We start from the raw sequence: 24,553 nt of genomic DNA, 5'->3' as shown, positions 1-24,553 counted from the left end.
TGACCATCGTGATTATTACTCATCAGTCATCAAAGTAGCAAATATAGGAAAATGTATTCATTTCTAAAACATGTTGATCATGTTAATTCACTTTACAAAATAAGTAATCATTATCATGTTCCAATTAATAAAACAAAACAAAACAACCAACAATTTCTTTGGCTTATGACATACTTTAGTTATATAATTACAAAATAATGGCACTTAAGTAGTAACTGGAATGCATTTGATTTTGCAGCTTTCAAATCACTTTATTTCAATAACTTATGAAATAATATTAAATAGTATATAAAAAGCCTACAGCATTATTAATCATAAAAGTCATTCATGTCATTCATATCATATTTTAAACTATGTACTTCCTACAAAGCAAAATTATACTTCTACGCTTCTCAAATCTGGTACAATCACCGGAGCGCTTTCACAGGGTAAACAACAACAAATCTTCAGAGCGGGCTTCAGAGCAATAACATCCGCTGAAGACGCCGGTTCCGGTTGACCAGTTGAAAGCGCTCCGGCGAGTGTACCAAATTTGAGTAGCGCAGGAGTTTAATTTTGCTTTCTATTTACGTTTACCGCTACTACGTATGAATATCGTACATTATGGTATATTTAATATTTACACTTGGAGCGCAAAAAGGTAACTGCATGGGCTGCTTGATGTACAAAAGGGGTAAGTGCTAAGATTAAACAAAGACAGTAAGGTTGGTCTTAACCCTGGAATTATGAAAACTTTCAGGCCTCATAACTGCTAAATTGTTGAAAGTATACATATTTATAATGGCAAAGACTTGATAAATTCATCTGTGAGGTTAAATCTGGGCCAAAATTAGCAAAATTCTAAAAAACAGGTTTTTTGGCTCACTTCTTTTTCGTTCAACGTAAATTAATTATTTTTTAAAAACTAGATAAAAATATCTAGGAACCGTTTAAAAAAAAAAAATTTGACCAACTTCACCAAAAACGTATGAAATTTGGGCAAAAATCAGGCTGTTTTATGATTTTGTTGAACATTGACCATTTTTTGACCATTTTTGGTGCAAATTTCTCAAAAATGACATGTTTTTTATCATTATTTAACAGTTTTGATAAAAAGATTCCCCAAATTTATCCGATTGGCATCGATTTTCCCTTTCCCTCTATACTAATTACTGATCACGATTTAGGGGCAAAAAAGAAAAACCCAAACAAACAAACAAACAAACAAACAAACCGGACATGTTTCGAAAAGAAACTCTGATACCTCATAATCATTTGAGATACTAATAATACAAAAACAAACAACAAAAAACAGATTTTGAAAATTATATACAAATATTTTTCCCTCATAATACAATGTAAAACAAAAGAAATAAGATTTTCAAACCCTAATAAAACAAAGTCAAACATAATAATAACTTTTCTCTATACTTTGATCAGCTCGTAATCGGCGGGAATTGTTAGGCTTTTACCACTACGCCGAAAAAGTAGATCCACGTTAAGAGTGATATTGTTTATCTGGAAGATCTAAAATGTGCATGTTAAAGAAAGTAGATAAATATAGGACTTGAATTAATAATTTGTGATTTTTCTGGCGAGGTGTCACAAGACAATTCTCCAAATAAAATATATTGATATTAATCTGTGATGTAAAAAAAGTATAAATATTTACAAAACCTAATAAAACAAAGTCAAACAAAACTTTTTTAGATGCTTAATTTTAATTCTCATAATTTTCCTCATAATACAATGAAAAACAAAGTTCCATTTATTATCCATACAACCCCTATGGAACACATAATCTTAATCTCCCACACAGGTGGTATAGATTTCAAATGCAGTCGCCCATTCAGGAAACCCCATGTGATATTCACACTCCATGTGTGGCAGATTAAAGACATGTCTTCCATAGGGGTGTATGGATTTCAAATGGAACATCCCATTTGTACATCCAATAACTACATCTCACAGGCGCTTTTGTAAATAGACGAGAAGAAACCGTGTTCTTTGGCAATGAGATTCTTTGGAGTGCCACTTTCTACAACGTTGCCTCCATCCATCACTACTATGGTATTTGAATCCATAATAGTGTGTACTCGATGCTAAAGGGTAAAACAAAGAAATAAATCGATATTATTGTAATTAATCAATATTTATAATAGTATATTAATATTATCAGTATGACGAAGTTATTCATTATACAGTTTTTAAATATACGTTGTTCTAACGGGGAAGTATACTAATGTAGCACTATACTGGGAATTTAAATTGAATGAACACAGCTGCACAACAGTGTGACGATTGTTTTGTCTTGGTCGTGAAATCTCCTAAGGCACTCCGTGGGTTATATAGATGGACGGTTTACAATTATCTCGGATTTGTCCGTATGTAGTGCTTATGACGAAGGTGTATGTATGTGTTTGTATAATGTTGGCATGAACACCGCAGAGTGCCGAATACCAGTTTACTACAAACCATCCCTATCTAACTCCTGACGCCCTTTCGGCGAGCGCGTGTAGCGAATAAGCTTTATTTTTGTTCTATACTGTCAAAAGAGGGCAATGTTGCTGATTTTAGTGAAAAGTTTGTTCGCCAATAAATTATGATGTGATTACATTAATGATGAGATATGTGACCCGCTACCACGAAATGAGCGTAAAGTCGCAAGTTTGTAGTTTTAAGACGCCTGGCTACTGCGTTGGTGTTCTTCAAGCCAGTATTGTACATCTGTATGTCCTTAGTGAAGGGGGGGCACAATGGGCCATACTACTGGCTTGTACAGGTGCGCGGTAAATAAAGAACAACTCAGTCTCGAGGATGTCTCGAAACTACCAACTTGCGACTTTACTCTCATTTCATGGCAGCAGGTAAAAACTACTACAAAGCTTACCGCAATTGATAAGACGGTTCGATCAACGAAAGCAGAGCTTAATAAATCTTGAAGCACTTTACTCTGAAATATACAAGTTTTGGAATATAAAAAATATGCAACTTTTAAAGGTATCAAAAGTGCTGTATATTAACATAAAAATTGGTAATATATATGACACATGCACACGACAGGGTATGTTGTTTTGTCGAGCCAATCTGTAGAGCCAAGTTCAGCCAACATATTATAAACCATTCTTTAACAGTTCCCCGTTCATTGGGGGCTTCAAATGCGCCATATTGGTCTCCCATAAAGTAGCATTAGCGATAAAATACAATAATATTTGCTATAATCTCAGTACTGGTAAAGAGCATATTACATAGGCTAGACTTGAATAGTTCGTACATAACAGATTTATAACCTTACCGTTTCTTTATCAACTGATGCAGTAGGCTCATCCATGATGAGTACCCGTGATTTGCGTAGATATGCCCTGGCTAAACATATCAACTGTTGCTGTCCTACACTGAAATTGTCACCACCATCCGAAACCATAGCATCTATATTGTTTAATTAAAAAAGGATAAACATTTCAGTCTTCTGTTATCATGCTCATGTACCAGAAGAGACGAGGGGCGCACCGACTAATCATAGATTCTAGACCTAGAAAATCAATTGTGAAATTAGCTGATCATAGATCTTAGACCTATCAATTATTTTGAAATTAGCTATGTTTAGTGCGACGTCACGTGCATTCCAAACATTTACAAGATAGGATACGAGTTTATATTAACATTTATGCGCATGTACGTCCATTGCAATCCCCGCCCCGTGACCAAGGCAATAGCGAAGACTTAGCCGGGACTTAGCCTGGGATGTAACAGCTCATTGGGTCCCCGCACTGCCGGGACATTGCTGGGATTTAATATTAAAAGTCCCGGCATTACATCCCCGTATAATACGGGATATAATCCCGGGATATAATGCCGGGACTTTTGCATGTTTGTAACAGTTTCTACGTCCCCCATATGTCCTCCTACATGTTGGCCCGGGTCCCGGGGGCTGGAATTGCATGACAGCCGCAGTAGTGTCGGAGTTAATGGTGTTAGCAAGCATAATATAAGGTGCGAAATGTTTTATCACTTACCCAGAGCCCCGTCCAATTCCACAACTTTGTCAGTAAGTTGTACAATATCCAACGCATGCCATAATTCTTGGTCTGACCGGTTTCCTTCAGGATCAAGATTCTTTCTGTAAAAGTGCACAAGAAAGTATTCTCGAAAATAAATTGTTACGTTTATTGAATTTTCACACTGAGTAAACGTTTAAACAAACAAACAAACAAACAAACCACCCAATCACCTATTGTCGGAAAACAGCATGTACAAGAAGGAATTTTAAAGAACCGTTCACAAACATTAGAAAATTTTTCGGCCCCCCCCCTTTTCAGATCTCAAAAATTTCAGGCCCCCACCTTTTGACATGAAAATTATTGGTCAACCCCATAGGAAAGCATATATATAAATAAACTCAATTTCCCCGGGCAAATTTGTGGCCAATTGTTTAGGCCTCCCCTTAGGATGGTCAAAACTTTTAAAGGGGGCCCTTTTTGCATCAGGCACCCCAACGAGTCTCTTACTGACCTGATAGAACCCATGAACAGTACAGGTTCTTGTGGTATAATAGAAAGTCTTTGGCGTAGAGTGGTCAATGGTACCTCATGAATGTCTATCCCATCTATCCAAATAGTACCTGCAATAATTTAGTATTAAAAAGTAGATATAAAGAGTAGTTATAGCTTATACATCCACCCAAATCCAAGGCGTACTGATTAACTGATTATTCGCTGTCGTAGTGCACGTTAGAATATGACCGTTGCCAGGTCAACTGGATCACGCTTTCCTTGTTACGAACCACTGATCGAAATGATCACAACACAAAGCATATGGCATATCAAAATTCGGAACAGGTGCTTGAGCCCAGGCTTGGAGCAGTAACCAATGGTTACTAACGTGCACTACGACAGCGAATTAAGCATTCAAAACATTCAAAATACATCAAAAAGTATTGCAGATATAAAATATTATGACACAAATAACCCCTGGACCATGCTCACAGAAAGAGCAATTGCACGATAAATATGATATACACTCTACTATTAAATGAATATCGGGATTACCCAAACATGGAAATAGTAGATAATAGTAGTACCTTCCCAGCATGCTCCGCGGTGCTTCCAAATATGGTATCATCGTTACGCAATATGTGATAAGTGGCGATTATCGCATTACGCTAATATAAGCTGCTAAATGGGATTGGAATAACAATTGAAGTAGAAAGTCGGCAATGTGTTTAGAGCTTTGATCAGGGCTCGATGTTCTTCCTTCTTATCTACTATTTCAATGCCCATAAAGCCAGCTGAATTTCAACGGGGTAATATGCATGTTAGCCTAAAACAAAGGCTCCAATCATTATAGCATAGCATTTACGTACGGGTCTTAAATATATAGGTATTGTGCACATCTCCCTATTTGTACCAATGTTTAAATAACAGTGGTGCAACATTAACAAGACATTTATTGATAAACATCATTCACAATGTTGACTTTTCAACTGTTGCTGCCTACACTGAAAATGTCACCACCATCCGAAACAATAGCATCTATATTGTTTAGTTAAAAATGATAAAAATTTTAGTTCTCTATTATCATGCTCATGTATCAACAGAAGCGAGGGGTGCACCAATGAACAATGAAAGCATTAAAATCGACTTTCCAAGCCTACCTTTACATACATTATTACATCTGAACAATGACAGCGCTAAGGTTGACTTTCCACTTCCAGTTCGCCCACAAATACCAATCTGTTGAGCAAAGACGTTACGAAATTTTTAAAAAAAGCGTCAATTCCTATTTCAACTTATTCTGTCAAACAGTGAAGATACACAACGCTAAACGTGTTATTCTATTCTATTTAATTCTATTCAGCTGACGATGCATTATGCTCCATGCCTCTCTAAATTTGCAGCAATTCTTTGGCAACTTTAGATCCCTAAAAATTATATCCCTGTCCCTGGAATGACCAGTTTGCTACTTTAATCGAATACCTAAGTGGAAGAAGGGCACAACTCTATTTTTTTACAAAAAAATAGTTAGACCTAGTAGTTTATTGCCATCAGACTGTTCGTCCTTGTATATATGAAGAGCTTTGTTTCAAAACCCCTTACATCCACTTGAGCAATTTTGAGAAACATAAAAAAGCATCCGAAAAAAGTACTGATATAAGAGGGTTTGCAACAAAAGCAATTTTTGGTGGGATGCTTAGGTAGGATGAGCATCCCGCCAAAAGCTGCTTTTGTTGCAAACCCACTTATATCAGTGATTTTTCGGATGCTTTTTGATGTGTTCTCTAAATTGCTCAAGTGGATGTAAGGGGTTTTGAAACAAAGCTCTTCATATGTGAAAGAAGGGCCCAAATCCATACTCTAAATAGTCTTCCAAGTTCATGGAAGGCCCAACTTCATGGAGTTGGGACTTTCATCAACAAATATTATTTATTTTCACTAAAATAAACTTTATTGTTAACATTTTACAAGCGTCTTAACAAATCTGTGAAGCTATTTATAACACACCTTCCTTCCTCCCTCCCTTCCTTCCTCCCTTCCTTCCCCCTCGTCAAAAAAACACCAGTTCGGTTAGGGTTAAAGCAAACCTACCTTTTCTCTTGGACTGAATGTTAAGTTGACATCATGTAACACAGGTCCCGTGTCATCATATTGAACGGATACATTCTCAAAGGCAATGGAACCATGTTTTGGCCATTCGTCAGGTGGAGGATTCCCTGTAGATAAAAATATATGATTACAATAAGCAGCAGAAGTAGTTTTTGCAGTTGGAACTCCTGCTGTATTGAATGTAATACAAATTATGGTAATTGACAGTTCGGATTACGAAGAAAAAGTGTCGGTTTTACTTCAAAATCAGAAAGTCTACGAAGAGTTGAAAAAAAGATCCAACTCAAAAGTTCCAAAGTAAGCTCAATAAGCTCTTGAAAGAACTAAAAGAGTAGGGTGCCATAGACAATAAGACATATCGGTAGCGGATGTCCCAAGATTTTACGGACTAATTAAGATCCATAAAACCGGTGCACCCATTAGGCCAGTTGTCTCGAGCATTAGTGCAGTAAGAAACACCTCCTATTTTGTATTCAGAGGGAAGTTTTACCAGCAGAAAGATGGATGCGCGATGGGAAGCCCCTGTAGCCCGTTGGTAGCCAACGCGTACATGGCATTCTTCGAAAGGAAAGCTCAGCTCCTCACCCACCGCGGTTGTTTCTTCGATATGTCGATGATACATTCTGTGTGCTAAAGACCGCACACGTGGAAGAATTCACCAGTAACATCAATAGGCAGGATAAGAACATTCAATTCACCAGGGAGGAAGAGGAATACAGGCAACTTCCTTTCCTCGATACTCTAATCGTGCAGGTTAGCGACGGCACTGTGAAGATTAAATCACTGACCAATATCTGAGTGTTGAGTCGCACCACCCTCTGGAACACAAATTAAGTGTCGTCAGAACGCTGATTCACAGAAGTGAAATAGTGACAGATCCTTCGGATAAGATAGGGGATATCGCACATTAAGTCAGCGCTCCGTAGTTGTGGACACAGAAATTGGACCTTCTTACGCTCTCGCGAAAAAGAAAGATAAATCCGACTCACAGGAAACTGTGTCCGAGTCCGCGAGTAGGGCCTTCACTGTCACCTTGCCTTACATTGAAGGCACCTTTGAACGACTGCGTAGAGCCTTCAATTTCAGCAGTTACAACTGCATTTACCGTCAGACCTTGGTCTCCCCGAAAGACAAGGTAGACAAGTTGAAACAGTCGGGAACAGTCTACAACATTGCACGTGCAGATTGTCACATATTATTGTTATAGATGTGCTTACATAGCCTGCTAGTCGCTAAGCTGAAAGCTGTGTATTAAAGACAATAGAAACATTTGACACGAATCTGTAATGTCTCTACTTAGAGAAATTAGATACATGTATATGAATGGGGCTTCAACTTTGTCAATACTGCTGTATTCAGTATGTTGCTGTCATTTTTTTTTTTCATTTCAAAAACACCTGATGACAATTTGATGACTTGGCCTTCACGTTACGTTTAGGGAATTTATAAACAATTTTGATTTTGTGTCACTTACGCCGGGATATGAGCAACAACATATACAAGAATTATATCTTCAAAATAATACGTACTATATTGTATGCGAACAGATGAAAAGGAGTTATGATTTGCCTTACCTTCAAAGTCTTCAGTGGGCAGGTCCACATAATGCTTCACTCTCTCTACCGCATTCATCTGGATTTCTAAATTGGACAGGTGTCTGATTAAATACCCGAATTTATCGATGTCCTGTAAACGAACCAACAGAGTTAAACACAAAGCTTAGTGTTCGTTCTTTACAATATAAAGTAATTGAATTTATATCCGATTGTTGCGTGTAACTGAGGTCTGTTTGTAACACTTCTATAGTCTTACGACGGGTATCTATCTCTGACATGACATTCATTTAATAAATACAATGTAAAATATTTACCAGACACCATAATACCTTAATGTTTGTCATGCCTATAATCAGCTGACAAAATTAGTGCCTCAACAATTCCATCCCTCAAGGCCTCAACCACACCTTCGAAGTTGGATGGCCTACCGTATACCTCCAGGTACGGTGGTAGGATCAAATCTGTTTGGGGGAGGGGGGCTTGTACCCCAAATCCCCCCATATACGCGATTACGCGCATGGTCAAGTGGAGCCGTTTGGGGGTTTATTTTTACAAGCGATTTACACATACTATACGGCGACAGAATAAAATATCGGCACTGGGGTTTGCACCCCCTCCCATTTGTTAGATGAGTGTTAAGGAAATACGTGCTACTCAAGAGATAAAACTTCTCTGTTGTTAGACTTCTCTATTTTGCGTTGGGCAATATGAACGCATTCCATAGCTGGTGACTTATTTGATATAACTGGCTTGATTTGATAAACATCTCAGTGGGCACATTTTAGGATTTCGACGTTGAATCAACGTTGATACAACGTCGAAGTTTCAACCTAACCTGATTTCAACCCGATTTCAACCTAGAAGTTAGTCGAAATCAGGTTGAAATGTCGACGTTGATACATCGTTGAAATTTCAACCTGTGTCTCAACTAAACTTTAGGTTGAAATCCGGTTGAAGTCTATCAGGTGGAAGTCCATTTGCAAATACAACGTGATTTCAACCTGATTTCAAGGCCAAAATTGATTTTGACGTCGAAATTTTAACGTTATTTTAACGTCAGGTGTGCCCACTGGGATAACAATAATTACCTTAAATGCATAAGAAATGGCGAAGCCAATAAGAGCCGGATGAAGAGAATCGGCTGAGAGTATGGTGATCAACCCAGCTATTAACCCCGTGATTGCTGCCAAAGCATCCTGTGTGTCATGGTACAAAAAATTCGGAGGAGCATTCATTAGTACGAAGTGTCTTTTGTCGGAAAAGGTTAGTTTATTTTTAACACACAATATTAAAAGATTTCGGAGCTTTTGTATAAATAATATCTGCATAACTTACAAGTCTGACATTGAGCCACATACGTAAAGAGTGCTGGTACAAATACGCAGTCGCATTCACATTCATGCGGTCAAGAAAAGTCAAGAAAAAACGTCGCTGGTATCTGTTGGAAAACGTTTAATAAACAAAAAACATATTAAGGGTAGACAATGTGTTGTTGGTCGAAGCAACAAAAAAAAATCGATTTTCATTATCTAGATCAATATATTATTGACAAATAACACCTTGATGTTTTGCAAAAGTTCATTTTACAAATACTAGGCCTATAATTTGCAAACTTGCTTAATTTATTGTTGTTATTGAGTTATGTACGTTTTACAAAAGTGTTGTTGTTTCAGCCCTCTTTACAACATAACTCAAGAACCACAAGACCTACAGAAGTATAACTGTGATATTTGAATTCTTCTACACGCTTGCAATGAAATGAGCAATGCAGTTTTTGCCAAAGCTCACTACCATTCACAAGATGCTGTGAACTACCAAATCACAACAGTTTGAAATAGTTAATAACCTTAACTCTTTCCGGATGGCAGGGTATTAAAGAGGTACGACGCTATATAGTGCTGGTTAGTTAGTTCGGACGCGCGGATTGCAACTATTTTGAACACCGCTCCGATGGTATAACAATCACAACCTACAATATTAATCTTTTGATATTTTATTTTTGTCGATGTCAATTTTGTTGAGCTTTGCATGCTCAATATCATTTTCATAGCTACCTGCAACATTAACACGTTACGGATAAATTCCCCACCGATATACACCAGGCACAAAAAGAAACTCGTCAGTTATAGTCATCCTTGATAACAACCTGATAATTTTGGATTATTCAGAAATATACATTTTGTTAATTGGACTTTGTTTTCTCATTTGCAGATGATCTTATTAATACCCTCCTTGATTGGTTAAAAATTCAGTGGGATTCATTTTACCCAATCGGCAGGTAGTTCTCATGGATACAAGGCAAATTGGGGTAGATGTTTACTTACCTATAAGCTCTTATGGTTGATATGCCGTCCATTGTTTCTGTGGCATGTGAATACAGAGCAGATTTGGACACACTTTCTAGTCTACGTAATTGTCTGTGTAAAAAAGTGACATAAGTTAGTTCTACAGCAAAGATCGATTGTTGAATTAATTAGATGAAAAGTATGTCAGAAAATTATTTTAACTAATCACGTATTTGATCATACTTTCACATTTGACATTTGTTGGCACTAATTTTATATTCTTAATAGTAGAATAAAACGCTGTAGTATATAACCAGGGATATGACTACATCAGACTAGACAAAATCAGTAACACCATCATCAGAGAAAGTCTAGGTTGACAGAGTGACCACAAAAAACTGAAATACTTTGACCAGTACTTCCATGCTTTGACCACGTCAATCGGATACAACCATCAAGATATCCATACATACTCCTGACCTCCAATATCCATGGAGACAGACCACGTGGAAGACCAGCCAAGAAATGGACAGATTGTGTAAAGGCAGATTGTGCTACTAGAAAACTGAGCTCCCTGGCTGAAGCTACCAGTCTATCACGTGATCGGAGGATCTGGCAAGACATCTTGAAACAGAAGCCATCACACATTCTCAAAATGGTGTGGATGGCTAAAACATGAATAAATCAATAAATCAAGATAGGAAATAAGCTTACCTGGATGTGCGTAGATAAAACCTCTGTATGAGGCAAAAGATGACGAAAACGGTAGTAACTACAAACGTGAATATTGGCAATACAAATATGAGACCAACAAACGAAAAGATGAGTCGCCATGTAGTGGCCATAGAGGCATCCATCGTACGGAACAGTTTCTGTAAGTTTCCCAAACGTAAAAAAAATTAGTAATAGAAAGCACTTGATGTACATTAATTTACAGTTATGTGCACATCCTACCACACCCCCTCTATACACACACACCCGCCTAAAATTGGTCGTTCCAAACTTTTATGACCTCCCTCTTGTGATCCTACCATTTAGAGGTTAATAACTGCGCATCGGTTATTTGGAGGGCATTGTGAAAAATCTAAACATTTTGACTTTGGAACCGAGGAATATCCCGAGGGGCGTATCATAACCGTCACTTTGATCTCTTCACTTTACAAAATAACACAAAATTTTGCTCAAAAGTTTGTAAAAATAGATGATTTTTACATCTTCCCTTTCCAAAAATCGACCAGGCTAAAACAGGACGACCAATAACAAAAGTGCGTATCACAATCTGTGCAAATATGGTAGCGCGCAATCCAAATACGGCAGCCAGCGCGCGCGCAGTTTGTTCGACGCACAACAACACGCAAACGCCGGTCAATTGTGTGCGCCATTGGAACAATTACGCATTTTGCGGTCAATTGTGAGATATTAATGACCTCGATTTGCGTTCGCGTTTTCACAAATAACTAAATGTAATTGGATCGCACGCATCGCGTTTATTAATGAGGTTATGAATATCGTACAAAAAACGTTATTCTGTCTTATTAGTGTTTTTCCAGTGGGCGGTATCTGGGTCGCATGTCATCGAAGGATGTTCCCGGTGGGGCAACAGCACATATAGCAAATGGAAATTGTCATTTTTACTAAATTTAGATTTGTTCCATATATCAGGATATTTATCTGATTTGACAGGGATAAATGGAATAGAGGATGTGGAGGTTCATTAGCACAGCAGCATAATTTGGATCCGTTTCTATTTTGATAGTACAACTGCGCGCGAACCGCGCAAAAAATTAGGCCATTATTGAAACTTATTGAAAACACCGAAACACCTAAAACCTACCTCTTTTAAGGCCCAAAACGCTTTGCCCTCTCCCTTTTAACCAGCCCCCACCATGGTATTTATGAACACTCCCTAACCGTTCGGCTTTGCATAAACTTACGCAATGTCTTGATCTCAAAGCGACTGTATAATTATATTTATATGCAATAAGGTGACGTCCGCATATTAAGCTAGAAGAGCTAGCAACCTGGTCACCCTAGTATTTATGACGTAACGATGGGCGAAAGTTTTTATGCAATGCAATAGTAGCTTCAATTTGGAGAGACATTGAAGTGAGTATCAGAATGTTGAGAAGTATGTAGGTAGCTAAATGCCCAAAATAATTTCCCAAAATGCTCCCTCCAAACGGGGTTCTAAGATTTAATCGGTTCTGATGAATGGTGACGTTATTTTTTGATCGGTTTGTAGCACGATACAAAAAAGGAAGAAAAAAAAGGAAAGAAGAAAGCAATCACTAGGCGTGGTTTTTAGGGGCACGCATTTAAAAAAAAGACCATGGTACGGTTTTTTTGTTAAAGTTACGTCAGTCAATATTTTTTTCTTTATACTCTTTTTATTATGACAAAGTAATTCCTCCCAGACCTCTATATTGTAAATAAAACAACAAGTACCCTTAAATATTTACCATATCAATAATTTCCAAGTCACTCGAGAATCTGTTTAGAATTCTTCCCACAGGATTGGTGTCAAAAAATCTATACAAGTGATAAAAAAGATAGAATTACAGACACAGTATTATGACTGATTATGACTCAAGTAGTAGTACAACAATAGATTGAATAAAGGTAAAAAAGAAGAAAATTCAGCTTCACGATTCACATTCGCTCATTCATATTCATATATGCTAATTAGCCGCGCCCTCATGAAATTTTTGTGATTTTTTTTTTGATAATTTCTTTTTCAATTTGTGGGGGAGTTTTTTTGAACGATTGGCCACGTCACCTCATTCATATTCATATATATGCTAATTAGCCACGCCATTCTCATGAATATGTAAACCAGAAGTGACCTCGATTAACCTTTGACATTTTAACTGGAAGTGACCTCGTGACCTTTGTTGACCTTTGACCTCTTGACCTTGAAATGGTCCTGAAAGCTCTATTACTACTCATATATTTAAGCTATTTTTAACATAGGTGTTCGTATCTTTATCAACTTATCTCATCCTTTTCTGCTTTTTGTGATAATTTGTTTTCTATAAACTGTATATTTGTGTGCAAATTGAGGGCGCTATTTATTAATTTCTCCCACTCGTTCAAAGGGTAAAACATCATTACTCTACCAATTTTTTTGAAATTAAAAAATATTACTCTGTTTTGCCAAATGAAACATAGCTAAATCCTATTCCTTTAGTTAGTTCTAACTGGTATGGCAATTAAAGTTAAGGTTAATATTTGGCCAATTTGAGGGAAAATGGACCAAAAACATGCAATTTTACATGTATTCGTACAATTGTAGTCACAAAATTCTAATACTTGGCACAAGTCTAAGCGTTCAATATCTCCAGTATAGGCTAGGAGTTTGCTTTATTTTTGATAACTGGTTATGAAAAAGATTAGAAAATGTGTCTTCCAAAAAGTCTTTGGACTTGATTTTCACAGCATACTAAAAACACCCTAAAACGCTTGTTTTGGCCCTTTCACAAATTGACCAAACAGTAAAATTTGACTTTTAAAATCAACTGAAGGATTAAGATTTAGACATGTTTCATTTGGCAAAACAAGAAAATATTTTTGTTTTAATTCCAAACAAATGGTGCTGTGTATTTCTGGAATATGTAGTAGTTTGTGTGTGCCGTTGAAATAAAATGATGCAAACATTTGCAATATGTTTCGTCCAAGGGCAAAAATGACTCTGTAATAACATCCCGCATTTTATAATACAACCAGGGGAAATCTTAAAGGAAACTAAAACAAGAACTGTCTTTAAAAACGACAACGCCAGCTTACCTCATTGGGAGTTTGGTGACATTCGTAATCATTTTCTTGTGTAGTGTTATTCCCAAGACAATAGCTGATATCACGTAAAGTGATTGAGTTAACATATTGAAGAAGATGGTTGCTGACGACAGACTTCCGTAGCCAATAATGAAGCTTCTAGTTTGAAATAACGCACTCGTGCCCTGTAATGAATACAAATAACAATAAAGCAACATAAGGGGTCAGACAGGGTCACTCTAAGGGAACAACCCAAAAGTTCGATGAAGTCCTATAAACGAAAGCCCTTTCGTTAGAATGCTAACCCCTCCCCCCAGAAAGCAACTAAGGGGTCAGGCAGGTTCACTCTAAGAGGGAAATTAAAAAGAAAAATCGAATCGTATCTTCAAAAGTATGATGATAAGTACATAAAAGTATACATTTTCAGAAAAGAAATGATGTAAAGAATCCATCTAGCACAGTAGCTTTCTAAAAAAAAAAATTGCAGGTTTTGAGAAAAGCGCCAAATTTGATTTTCCAAATTTGATTTTGTCCTAAAAACGGGCAAATTTTAATCCTTTTTAACCGATATTTTAAAAACAAAAACGTGCCTATATATGATAACGAGTGGTTGCATCCCTCCATTCGAAGGCAAAGCTTTCCAACACGGAGCATTATTATCTAACATATCAGATATGAGCGTGGTCACATCAGGACCCAAGTGTGTATCTACTAATAAACCGTATCGAATAAACTCAAGCGGAACAGTATAACAATTGAAATGGCAGCCACGTGGGTTCTAAGTTTTAAGTGACAGAGGGACAGGTGTCTAGTTCAATTCACAAACCATTCATACCTATCACATGTTTTACTGTATTATCGTGCGAATTGCCCTGTGGTACTTCTTCTTCTTTCCGTTACTGTGCATAAACCTCCTAGGAGTATACTCGCACAAAGGTACCTTATGGTGGACACAATTTTATTTAAATGAGGACGAGCAGGGCCGGATTTACCATAGGGCCATATGGGCCCGGGCCCAGGGCCCCCAAATTTTTGGGGCCCCAAAAATTACCCTGTGCAATGTGCATCTTCCATTTAATAGCCGAAAAACGCTGTTTTGGGTCAAAATAGCCTACAAAAATTGCAAAATTGTGCTCGCTCTCGCGCGCACTTGGGTTACAATAGTCTATAATTGAAATTTTTCGAGCGCTAAATCTAAAAACTTGGTCACCTGAGTGCATATGCCTTCTTCCTGGTGCGTTTGGGGGCCTCCAAATTTTGGCCTGGCCCAGGGCCCCCAAAAAGTTAAATCCGGTCCTGAGGACGAGTGACGTAGTATTCGATAGGGTCTATACGGAGTGACTGTTTAAACAAAATAGAGAGTAGTCAAATTTCTGTGTAGCGTCTGAAACTTACGTTGAATGCAACTGGTTGATAGTTGTCCTTAATCCAATATGCCATCCATAGATGTTGACTTACAAAAAATGCGCCTTCTACTCCATAACTCATAATAACAGCAATCATTAACCATGAAGTAGACTTGATGAGGAACAGATAGACTGACATCAAAACGGAACCATCTGCCATCTCTTCTGCCTCAACGAGCTTGCCGTCGTTCTCCTCTGTATTAAATAGAAATTATGAACTTATAATATACTTACTAGACCCCATATCACTTGGGGGAAAGTTGTAAAAATTGTCAAAATATTCTAAAGTTCCTCAAAGTTTCAAAATGTTGCTTAAAACATTCTCAAAATTTAGCAAAATTGGTTACAGTTGCTGAATTCACGCATGAAAAAAACCCTCAAAAGTGTGCAAAAAAGTGCCTTGCAAAGGTGATCCAAAATTGAAAGTTGCGCCATCCTGCGAGAATTGTATGACGTTGAGGAATGTCTAGGTGTGTGCTTCTTGTTTAATGGTTTATGGAGTGATTATGGGCCGCAGTGGTCAGCGACAAGCTGTAAAGTGTGCGGTTGAGGCAGGAGGATGACATTGCGCAGGATTAAATGTCGGGATCAAGTTCACAGTCTCGAGAAGAGATGATATACCATCACCGCCCTTTGCGGAAGCAAAAAGCCACGCCAGTTACCTGTACCATAGTTTGGCCATCCAGGAAGGTGATTAATATCCCTGCATATTATACCTCATCAGTTTGGTATAATCGATTTACTACAGAATAGTTATTATACAAAAGTTCATTAATGTTTTATCATATTGATAAAATGTGACTAAATGTTTATTAAATATCTTCCAGGTTCTATGGTAAAACGGATGTGCTTACTAAGCACGCCGGGAAATATACTGATCTATTTCAATTCAGGTCATTATAGATGATATAACTGATGACTTTTTTCAGTCTCAATTCCAGTATCAATAATCGAAGTTCGCTGGTTGAGACTTGTGCACTCAGAACGCTAGTTAGTCGATGGCTATTGGTATTCGCTGGCGAAGTGATGTAGGCCTAATAATCGGATCAACTACCATAGCAATAGGGTAAGACAATTTTTGAATATATCGTGCTGCACTACAAGCAGGTTGCACTCATCACCCACCTGTGCATGTCTGCAATCATAGATTGAATACAATACCGTTCTTTTCAAAGGTGCGAGTGATCAACATGATGTGGTTAAACACAGAGGTACCGCGTGAACGTACTCGTGATGTGCTGTATAGACGAATCCAATTTAGGTGTCCAATTTCACGCATTCTTACACCTCAATGGCACCAATAGCTGGGTCCCCGTCGGGTATATCCCACCTGAAAAGTGAAATGATGATGCCTTCGCGGGAATTTTAAACCGCATTCCATCACCCGTGTTACACGTAGACAATAGAATGATGAAAATTTACTATACAACATCGATTTTAAGCGGCTTTAATCCACAACACCAGTTGGGCCCAGTAACGACTGACTGAATTGTGACCACCACTTGGCTCGTTGGATTCGTATATATTCATCAATTGTTTTACCCTATTTTCTTTGGTAGTTAATCCGATTATTACATCACTTCGCAAGAGAATGCAAGACACACACAGTCACTTAATTAGGCACTCAGCTAATTCGCCAGCGAGCAGCGCCTTTTGTTATGATCATGCATTTAAATGAGATGTCTTCTTTCGTATGCTGCTAACGAGGGAGATTCAGATCACAAGTTTGTGGTTGAGCAGCCAGTCTCGTGTGGAAACATCAACTTCAGAGAGTCCCATGGCTCCATTTGGGGGTCGATGAAGGTGACAAGCTTTGATGATGTGGTCTGCTGTCTGCTCTTCCTTTCCGCACTCACAAATTGGGCTTTGGGTGAGGCCCCATCTATGCATACTGGCCCTGAAGCGACCTACTCCTGTCCGCAGGCGGTTGAGTTCACCCATGCATAGCGTGGCAAATCCGAGCCAAGGCTGGATTTCGACGTACCTGGGATATAGCTCTTCAGGGGCGAAGATGACAACCACTATCTCTGCTGCCATTCATTGCCAGTCCAGTAAGTCGATGTCTCCTTGGTCTGTGGCTGAAGGATCAAAGCATGTGCCTCCGATGTTAAATGGGTGCCGCGACTTCAGACGAGGTTGCTGAACGTCTCTGTTGACCACTTCATGGAGAAGATGTCCTGGGTTCAAAGCACGCCGAGTCAGGGCCATGGTCTGCGACTTTCTCCTCAGATCGGCCGGTGGAATACCTGCTAGTACTGGCTGTTCTGCTGGGGTTGGGCGAAGGCAACCACTTATGGTGCGGAGAGAGTTGTTCAGGCTCGTGTCCCCTAGGTGTGCGTGGGCACTCCTACTCCATACAGGTGCGCAGTATTCGGCAGGGGCGTAAACCAAAGCCAGGGTTGCAGTGCGTAGAGTTTCTGCGAGGCGTCGAATAAGAGCTCTCCGCGCTGTGACTTTGTCAGGTCTGAAGTTTGAAGACTGTGTTTTCATACCATCGTAGTTTCCTCTAATTCCATTTCCCTGATCACCCTCCTTTGTAAACAATTTTCATGAATATTTAAGGGTGTAAGCCCTTACTCAAAGTTACTTACCAAATTCAAACTTCTCGATCTGCTTTCGGATTTCTTTGCGTTCAACGTTATCTTTGTCAGGACCAATGTCTTGACCATCATGATGCAACTGGCTCCACTGGATGGCAAGTTGCTCATCTTCCTTGGTGACTGTTTCATATTCTCCATGATGAGTGATTGCACCAGCTTTCAAAACTATCACCTGTTATTTGCATTTTAAAATACATTATTAAACCTTTAAATATTACGATTTAGTATTAAAAGGGCATTTCGTGATCCACAGGCCAATCCTCCCACTTTCCCCTCCAAAAAAGTTGAGATGTTATACCACTCGAAACCTCTGGCTACATAATGTTTATGTACTAAAGATTTCTTGCAGATTAATTCGTTTAGCAAAAATATCGTCAAATTTGTGAATTTCGTTCTGGTATACCAGTGGCCTATGGAGCACTGTCATACACATAATCATGTATAACTCGCAAACGCAAAATCGGAATCAACTGAAACTTATTTTGAGAATAAGCTTTTATCGTGGATATCTACTGAAAAATGTCATAAAAAGAGGATGCTAGGATCCAATCCTCCTTTAAGTACTCGCTGTATCATGAGTTTCATAACTGGAATGAAACTTTTGTTTGTTTCCCTACACTACCAACACCTCTATGTGGTGACCTCAACACAATAGTAAGCGGTAAAAGCGATTCATCGCAAAATTCGGCGATTGCTCATCGCTTTCCAAAAGCGGTGCATCGGCGATCGAGTATAAATTCAGCTGAATGCCTCCTATATAGCTCTATACTGACCACAGCCGTGTACCTACCTTGTCCGCATGCCTGAGATATTGTGTCTCATTGGTGACCAAAACAACTGTCCTATTGTCTCTTTTTAGAAATCCCAGAATTCCATTCTCAAACAAGTCTCTGCTGACATGAGCATCTAGAGCAGAAAATGGGTCGTCCTGTAGAGAAGCATGACCGTGGAAATAGCTCGTAAAAAATAGGCATTGTGAAAAATTCAGTATATACTATCGTTTTATATATAATTATGGAACAAGGGAGCAAAGACTATGGTTTGAATTAGAAAAAAGATCGTACCGTAGCACAACCGACGTAGTGACACGCATTGGCGACATCGTCACTTGCACGGTTGTTTGATGGCATGTAAAACTGAATCATTTTTAAGAAAAGTTGAACAATGATGGCGCTATTGATCTAAAATCTTGTTTGCATCTTGGGGGTGACACTTGTAAAATGGTATTAAAACAACAGCAAACAGACTGAAAAATGACAGGGGAATTTTCAAAAAACTTTTTATCATGAAATGTAAGGTAGAATGCATATTATTTGGATAATTTAAATATAAAATATATGTAAATAGCGCCCTCAATTTGCACAGAAATGCACATTTTATAGAATTAATATTACCACAAAAAAGCAGAAAAGGTAAGTAATTTGACATAGAAACGAAAATATATGTTAAAAATTGCTACAAAATATATGTGTGTATATACAGTTTATTAGTGTGATACCTGTTGGTATTATTCAGGTTGAACATTATAATAATGTTTTGTTAGAAAAATGAATACGTGATCGGCTCAAAATTAAAAGGTTACATACCTAACAGTAAAAGATAAGATTTTATGGAAAAGAAATACTAATCTAATTCAATGTAAATGTTACAACATGACTTAAATAACTACGAAAGAGTAGGATATAGAATAAACCTGAGTGACACACAGTACAAACACCCATATCCCTATCGCTACCCTAAATACATCCCTCATACACCTCTGCAAATTCATGCCCCCTCCCCCGCCCACACTTACCAAAAGCACAACTTGACACCATGAATACAACGCTCTGGCCACATTTATTCTTTGTTTCTGACCACCACTCAAATTGATACCTCTTTCACCAAGCTCAGTCAAATCTCCTGCTGCTAGAAGCTTAATGTCTGGTTCAAGAGCACAAGCTGAAATTACATCATCATATCTGCAAAAAAGACAAATAAGCTTTTTAAAAGCTTAGTAAAATCTTAGTAACCATGGTAACAACGTATAAATATTGCGAACAAAAGTATCCGTACACTTCAAACACTGTCGTAAAGACACTAAACTAAATTTATACTAAAACTATAAAGCAGTCTGTTGTATAAAAATAGACTGTTGTATTGTTCTGCGTTCTGTGATACGTCGTCTGTGATTTAAAACCACAACTGCTGAGGAGGATACCCTCAATATTTTTTTTAATTCTTTTTTTACACGATTATAGTATACTTTATAAAACCAACATACCCTGCAAAAATCAAAACTCTGGGTCTTGTAGTTTTGTCAAAATCCGAGATTTTGAATAAAACGGAGGAACCGTCGTTTTATGATTACGATGGAAATATTAGTCGAACGCATACATGATGTTTACAACACAGTACGTACATGGCGTGTGGGAATTGGGCAGTTACAACACAAGTAATGGCGGGACGAATTCTGACCATAACATGTGGCGCAGGAGTGTAAGAAAATGTTTTATTTGCGTTTAAGCAGTCCGTATTTAACGTTATTGAAACACATGGCGACTTATTCCACATTCTATTTTTAAACCAAAGTGTACGACTCCCAATGCGAAGAAAGTAACGATAAAATCTGAAAAAAAAAAAAAACAAAATCAAAAAACAAAATCAAGAAAAAACGTACCTTGGTTTATTAAATGGATAACCACATAAAATATTATCACGAAGTGTAGCATTTTGTATCCAGGCCCTCTGAGCTGCGAATGCTGTTGTTGGTTTAATGCTGGAGAAGTTACAAAACAATATTTTAAACGAATACACATTATACGTTTGTCTATTTGAATGCGCGTGGTTCAATATCTACAAAAACAGATTGTTGTTGTCAAAATATTATTGAATAATGCATTTAACGTGTAAAAAAACACTATTTTCTGGACTTTTCCAAAACCGGACTTCACTAGAGAACAAGGATCACTTTCAAGCGTTTTTATTTCACTCTTGTGGGTTTATCCCCGAATCTTTCATTTGAAAACAAAAGAAAGGGGAACTCCTTTTCCTCGAGCACTACATGTTGGGAAAGACAGAAGACTACTAACAATGCTAATTTTATATTGAAGAACAATTTTGATTTCTGAATTGAGCAATATTACATGTAATAAACATTTTGTGGCAAATAACAACAACACCTAATAATAATTTCATACTACTCTCGCAACCCTAACCCAACCTTAAACCCAAGCCTAAGTCTAACCCATAGAGCCTCCATAGCCCTAACCGTAACCCTAACCACAACCCGTAACCATAATCCAAGTCTTTTTCGGACTAACGAACCTTTTGTTTCTGGAATAGCAAACATTATTTTGAGACTAGCGAAGCTTAGAACCCCAAAAAATACCTTTATCAAAAAGCCAATGGCAGTTTCACAAATGAATGCGGAATGCCTTTTCCTTTTCTTTTTTTAAATTAAAAAAAAACCTTTTCCCGATTTTTTTGTCATTTTCGAGTTTCCAATTGGTACACGGCATAACATTGTGGTTGATTTACACAATTGTATTACAATAGGATTTACCTATAATTCACAAACTAGGAAAGAGCGGGTACCAGTGGCGTAGCGTCATAGGGGCACGTGCCCCAATTGATTGCAAAATTCTGAAAATCCCATAGGAAAAATTGCAAAAAGACGGCTTGTGCCCCACATTAGACCCGGTGTCCCCAAATCATGGTCGGTGCCCCCCCCCCAAAAAAAAAATCGGATGACCCACGCTATGCCACTGACGTGTACTCCTTTGTATTGGGATTTCCCCTGTACAAGGAATAAGCATATCACATTGATCTAGTTGGTGATGTTTGATTCTTTCTCATTCTCTGAACCGTTAAACTTACACGTGGCCTTTGAATTTCCCGCTTACAAGAGCCATTTCTCCCAACAGGCTGTAAAGTAATGCAGACTTGCCGCTTCCGACAGGACCGACTACCATGGTCAATTTGCCTATAATTAAATAATTCATACATGCAAACGTTATAATAATCGATATGGATGGCACAATATACTCAGCGCTTCATAAATGGGTTTGACATTTTTCTATTGTTAACAGTAACCCCCATAAGTCCCAAACATGCCAAAGGTCTGGTATTGTTATTATAACAAGATTATGTTTCTATTTCAAGAGGGAGTAAAAAAGGTGGGTGAACGGGGGTGGCGGTCTGGGCAATCGAAAATGTTTTATTTACGTTTGATCCGGGTGAATTAGTAAATACTATAAATCTTTGCTTACTATTATAACATGATGGGAATTCTCGCGTTTCACAAAAAATTAATACGATCCACCTCCAGCGGTCGCTGGGTCGAGGTCAAAATACGCAGTGCATCATGGGAAAATCGGTCGACATCCAAAGCCCGGGTAATACAAATACAATACAGGAACATGCATCATTGTGTGTTTAAATGTCATTATAATGATGTTACATGCGAATGCACACTAAAACAACAATTTACAACTATAGTAGATCTATTTTCTATCTACTGATCACAGGGAATCCTTCGTGGAGCTGTTTTCAACATAAACACAGCCAAAAAAGAAAGTCTCCAGTAGTTCCATCCCCATTTAATCAGATTCGGATGAGTTTATGGCAAAATAATTTATATAATAATATTTTCTATACACTTTCCTGCGAAGATTGATACCAAATTTGATATCAAAAGTTTAATCATCATGAGCAAAGGAGCCGTTGTTTGGAAATTCGTGCAATTTTAAAAATGACAAATTACGAATTGACCACGCAAAAATCAATGCATGGTATCAGCTTATTATGTGGCCTGAAGCATGCCCGTACAGGAATCATTGTACACTTGCCTGCGCACAATTGAAAGAGCGGGGTATTTGATTTGCATTTTGACATGCATGGGCAAACCTTTAACCTGCCGGCCTATTCAGGCGACGTAATTCTTGGCACTCACGCCAGCTCTGCTACGTGATACAATTCCCTATGTCATTTTTAAAATTGCACGAATTTCCAAACAAATGTTTCTATGCTCACGATGATTAAACTTTTGATATCAAATTTGGTATCAATCTTCAAAGGAGAGTGTATAGAAAATTATTATATAAATTATTTTGCCATAAACTCATCAGAATCTGATTAAATGGGGATGGAACTACTGGAGACTTTCTTTTTTGGCTGTGTTTATTTATTATCACACTCGCGTGAAAATTCAATAGCAGCTAGAACGGCGTGTCGACTCTGGAGTCGAAAATTTGACTGCCAAAAGAAACCGCTGGCGGCGCATCGTATTGTGAAACGCGATAATTCCCAGATCAATCAGTGAATGACATATTCATGATAATGAATCCCCAGGAATGTGGTTGCACGGAAGGTCATTAGTTCAAATCGTCTTCCAGAAGACATGCAAATCCATGGAGTACAATACCAAACACCTGTTAAAGTGGTATTGATTCTTCTGTACTCCATGCATAATTAGTGCATGTCTTCTGGAGGACAATTTGAACTAATGACCTTTCGTGCAATCGCCCTATTCGCTGTCGTAGTGCACGTTACAATATGACCGTTGCCAGGTCAACTGGATCAAGCTTTCTTTGTTATGAACCACTGATCGAAATGATCACAACACAAAGCCTATGGCAGACCAAAATTCGGAACAGGCTTGGAGCAGTAACCAATGGTTACTAACGTGCACTACGACAGCGAATAATGCGGCCCATACACGTTCAATTTATTGATCAATATCAAAGACCCTTGATACAAGAGTGTATATAAAATCTACCATTGTACACGAACAATGGTAGATTTTGTTTCCACTTCTGCATCTAGGGTCCGCAATATTGATCAATAACGTTGATCGTGTATGGGCCGCACACATCGTCATCATCCCTATATCTTCGTGTTAAAAATTGGCCGTGATAGTACAGCGAATCCTCTCGTTTTTTAACAGCTACGCATCGCGATTTTGTTCGAGAGGCCGAGCGACTCAGGCTATAGCATACCATGACTATCATATGAGATACCACAGCGTTTCTATATTCTACACATTATTACGATTTGTGCATGCTCTAGTACCCCATATGATGTTTCTATTACAAGAAAAAAAATTGTTTTCAGGTATAACCAGGGTTTTGTTTCCAGTACACTCACTCGAAAAGCAGTACACTAATTAGCGGGGCCTTGCAGCTTGCTGTGGATATCTTTTACTGCATTTTTAAAGTAAAACATTTGAAATCCAAAGTAAAAATTGAGATATATTTAATTTTGAGAATGACAATTATACTTTATAGGTATAAAGGAACGCGTTTAGCCCATTCAGTTAAGTCCAGGTGCACGTCCTATAACACAATGCATATGTAAACTTTCTTTATCTCTGTC

General features: G+C 38.0%; 1 protein-coding gene across 1 annotated transcript; it reads right to left on the bottom strand.

Annotated features, from left to right (window-relative positions):
- Window positions 1-1,891: 1,891 nt before the first annotated feature.
- Window positions 1,892-21,440, bottom strand: LOC140169003 (ATP-binding cassette sub-family C member 9-like). The gene is made up of 20 exons (XM_072192300.1): window positions 21,397-21,440; window positions 20,859-20,957; window positions 19,995-20,160; window positions 18,990-19,127; window positions 18,191-18,371; window positions 15,589-15,794; window positions 14,206-14,378; window positions 12,882-12,951; window positions 11,137-11,294; window positions 10,462-10,554; window positions 9,473-9,575; window positions 9,226-9,333; window positions 8,156-8,267; window positions 6,564-6,688; window positions 5,633-5,711; window positions 4,492-4,600; window positions 3,996-4,099; window positions 3,275-3,408; window positions 2,870-2,932; window positions 1,892-2,081 (listed from the first exon to the last, which is right to left on the bottom strand). The coding sequence occupies exons 1-20, from the start codon at window positions 21,438-21,440 to the stop codon at window positions 1,938-1,940; spliced, it is 2,409 nt and encodes an 802-aa protein (XP_072048401.1). The 3' UTR covers window positions 1,892-1,937.
- Window positions 21,441-24,553: the final 3,113 nt, after the last annotated feature.

Source organism: Amphiura filiformis, chromosome 1 (assembly GCF_039555335.1).
Source record: "Amphiura filiformis chromosome 1, Afil_fr2py, whole genome shotgun sequence".
NCBI lineage: Eukaryota > Metazoa > Echinodermata > Ophiuroidea > Amphilepidida > Amphiuridae > Amphiura > Amphiura filiformis.
This window is presented reverse-complemented; position numbering and strand designations above follow the sequence as displayed.